Source organism: Nicotiana sylvestris, chromosome 1, assembly GCF_000393655.2.
Source record: "Nicotiana sylvestris chromosome 1, ASM39365v2, whole genome shotgun sequence".
NCBI lineage: Eukaryota > Viridiplantae > Streptophyta > Magnoliopsida > Solanales > Solanaceae > Nicotiana > Nicotiana sylvestris.
Window position 1 is genome coordinate 175,970,780 of NC_091057.1, and position 2,454 is coordinate 175,973,233.

Genomic DNA, 2,454 nt, shown 5'->3' on the forward strand with positions numbered 1-2,454 from the left:
ACCTGTAACTCAAAGTTAAGGACTGATTGTCCTTAACTTTTGAACCTGCAAGTTAAACTTAAGGACTCTTGTCCTTAACTTTTAATCTTTGAACTCAAAAGAAACAAAAAGAAGGTAAGCAGAGAGAAATTTTGAAAATTCAGACATTTGCTCAAATAAGAATAATCTAAATGAATCCAATTTATAGCAAAAACTTAAAAGAGTCGATAAACAAAAGTGGATATATATACTATTCTCTATGCTTTCTTGAAAATGGATGGACTGCGGGAGAATATATACAAGGTGTTCTATTATGACCAATTCTTCTGCAACGACCACATTTGAATGTTATTTTTGATGACTCGGTAGCTGGAATATGCCTTTTCTTTTGCCTTCTACCTGGTGGCACTTTGAAATCTGGAGGTTTAACAATTTGTGACTTAACACTCTCTAGTACAATCCAAGAATCAGTATGTTCTACAGGATGTATTTGTCTTTCATATGTTTTCAGCCAAGATTCCTTTAAGTACTAGTGCGAACAAAAGTTAGACTTCTTGATGTTTCTCTTCTCGATAGCTGCAATTGCATGTATGCATGGTAATTCATCAAATTGAAACTGAAAACAATCACATGTTCTTTTGTTTAAGTCTCCCAAGAAAGTTATTCCTTCTTCTTCAACTCTAGAACGCCATGAGTCAATAGGGAAGACCTTCAATGTTGAAAAATTATAAGTTAGTACATTATGTTAAATTATATTAAAATCATAAGCTAAACATAATACATAATACTTACATTCAAAGTAAATGTTAAATCTATTTTTTCTTTAATTCCTCCTCTACCCAACAAGAAACATCATAAAAAGTTCTTTCTGCTTCATTTCTTTTTTCATAAAACCAACGTTGTAGCTTCACTTGAATGAATCCATCATTCTTAATATAGGCAGCTCCCTTGCTTCTAATAGGGCAGAATTCATTGACTCAACTATGTTTTTTGTGAGCATGTCATATCTTCGTCGTGGACTACAAGAATGTGCCCACCTTTCCGGTGGTTCTTCCATCAAGTAGTCATAAGTCTTCTTATCTACTTTTGCTATATCTGACATATATAGGTCAAATTCTTTGCGCCTGTATACTCTTGCAGCACTTTGGAAAAGTTTTATAAGCTCATTTTTCACCTTCTTTCGCTTTAGGTTCTGCTCCAAATGATAGATGCAAATCCCATGATGGCTTTAAGGATATACCTTTGCAATGCCATATGCAATAGCTTGATGCCTGTCCGATAAAAAAATTAAATTCTCACGGCTCCCAATTGCATTGCGAAGCTAACTAAAGTGCCACTCATAGGAATTGTTATTTTCAGATTCTGCTATTCCAAAGGCTAGTGGAGAAATTTGGTTATTTGCATCCTTTGAAACTGAAATCATTAAAACACCACGATATTTTGACTTCAAAAAAGTTGCATCAACAGCAATGACTGGTATACAATGATTCCAACCAGATATTGATGATCCATATGCAAAAAACATATAAAGAAACCTAAAAATACAATATAAAACAAGGTTAACAAAAGTTAAGGACAGGTAGTCCTGAGCTTCAGATTATAAAGTTAAAAGTTAAGGACAGTCAGTCCTTAACTTATAGTTTCAAGTTATAAAGTTAAGGACATGCAGTCCTTAACTTTGAGTTCAAAGTTCAAAACTTAAGGACAGGCAGTCCTTAACTTTGACTTACAAGTTCAAAAGTTAAGGACAGCCAGTCCTGAACTTCTGGTTACAAGCTCAAAAGTTAACTAGTTAAAGACAACATGTCCTAAATTTTATAAAACAGACTAATAAACTTTTTTTTTATTGTTTACCTGTTGTTGTCGTCTATCTTTATGTTAGTATATGTTCTCGGGTTTTTACTTCTCATCATATACAAGTATAAAGACAATAATTCATAATTATCTTCGGGAGTTCCTCTTATTAAAGCGGAAGCAAGTTGAATAGCACGCCACGCCTTGTGATATCCAATGTCTAGTCCATGCATTTTTTGCATCTCTACCATGACAAAAGCTAGTGTAACTTCAAACCTTGGGTCTCGAAGATTGTCAATAATGTAACCACTAATCAACTTTGAAGTTGCATGCCTTTGATCAACTTTCATAGTGTTAACAGAGCAGTCATGCTTTTTCTCAATCTTTACTATCTTGAATCTTTAATTCTGAAAGCACGCACACACCAAACACACCTATTATCATTGTATTTCAACAAATATCTTGTTGAGCTTGATCTAACAACCTTGAATTCAAAATGTCCTTTAATTGCTATGTTCAAAAAATAGTTAATTATACTCTTTTTTTGTCAAATACTGATCCCACTTTTATTTCATCCAACGAAGCATTTTCTCTTAATATCGTAGTTGGGGATTCTTTTTGTTTCAAATTTGATCTTCGTCTAGTTAGTTTAGTAGAGGGTTTTTCAGCAACTTCTTCGAT

At 33.4% G+C, this 2,454-nt stretch overlaps 1 protein-coding gene across 1 annotated transcript; it reads right to left on the minus strand.

The window, feature by feature from the left end:
• Nucleotides 1–886: 886 nt before the first annotated feature.
• On the minus strand, nucleotides 887–2,123 carry LOC104247226 (uncharacterized). Its single transcript, XM_009803187.1, has 4 exons — nucleotides 1,834–2,123; nucleotides 1,314–1,514; nucleotides 1,220–1,250; nucleotides 887–1,171 (listed from the first exon to the last, which is right to left on the minus strand). Exons 1-4 carry the CDS (start codon nucleotides 2,121–2,123, stop codon nucleotides 887–889), a joined length of 807 nt encoding a protein of 268 aa, XP_009801489.1.
• Between the last annotated feature and the right edge of the window lie 331 nt (nucleotides 2,124–2,454).

Excerpts from the sequence above, each read along its gene's own strand:
- LOC104247226 (XM_009803187.1), bottom strand. The coding sequence starts at position 2,123 with ATGAAAGTTGATCAAAGGCATGCAACTTCAAAGTTGATTAGTGGTTAC. Across the intron at positions 1,251-1,313 it reads AATAACAATTCCTATGAGTG|GCATCAAGCTATTGCATATG; the intron begins GCACTTTAGTTA and ends TTTATCGGACAG. Across the intron at positions 1,172-1,219 it reads TTGCATATGGCATTGCAAAG|AACCTAAAGCGAAAGAAGGT; the intron begins GTATATCCTTAA and ends CATTTGGAGCAG.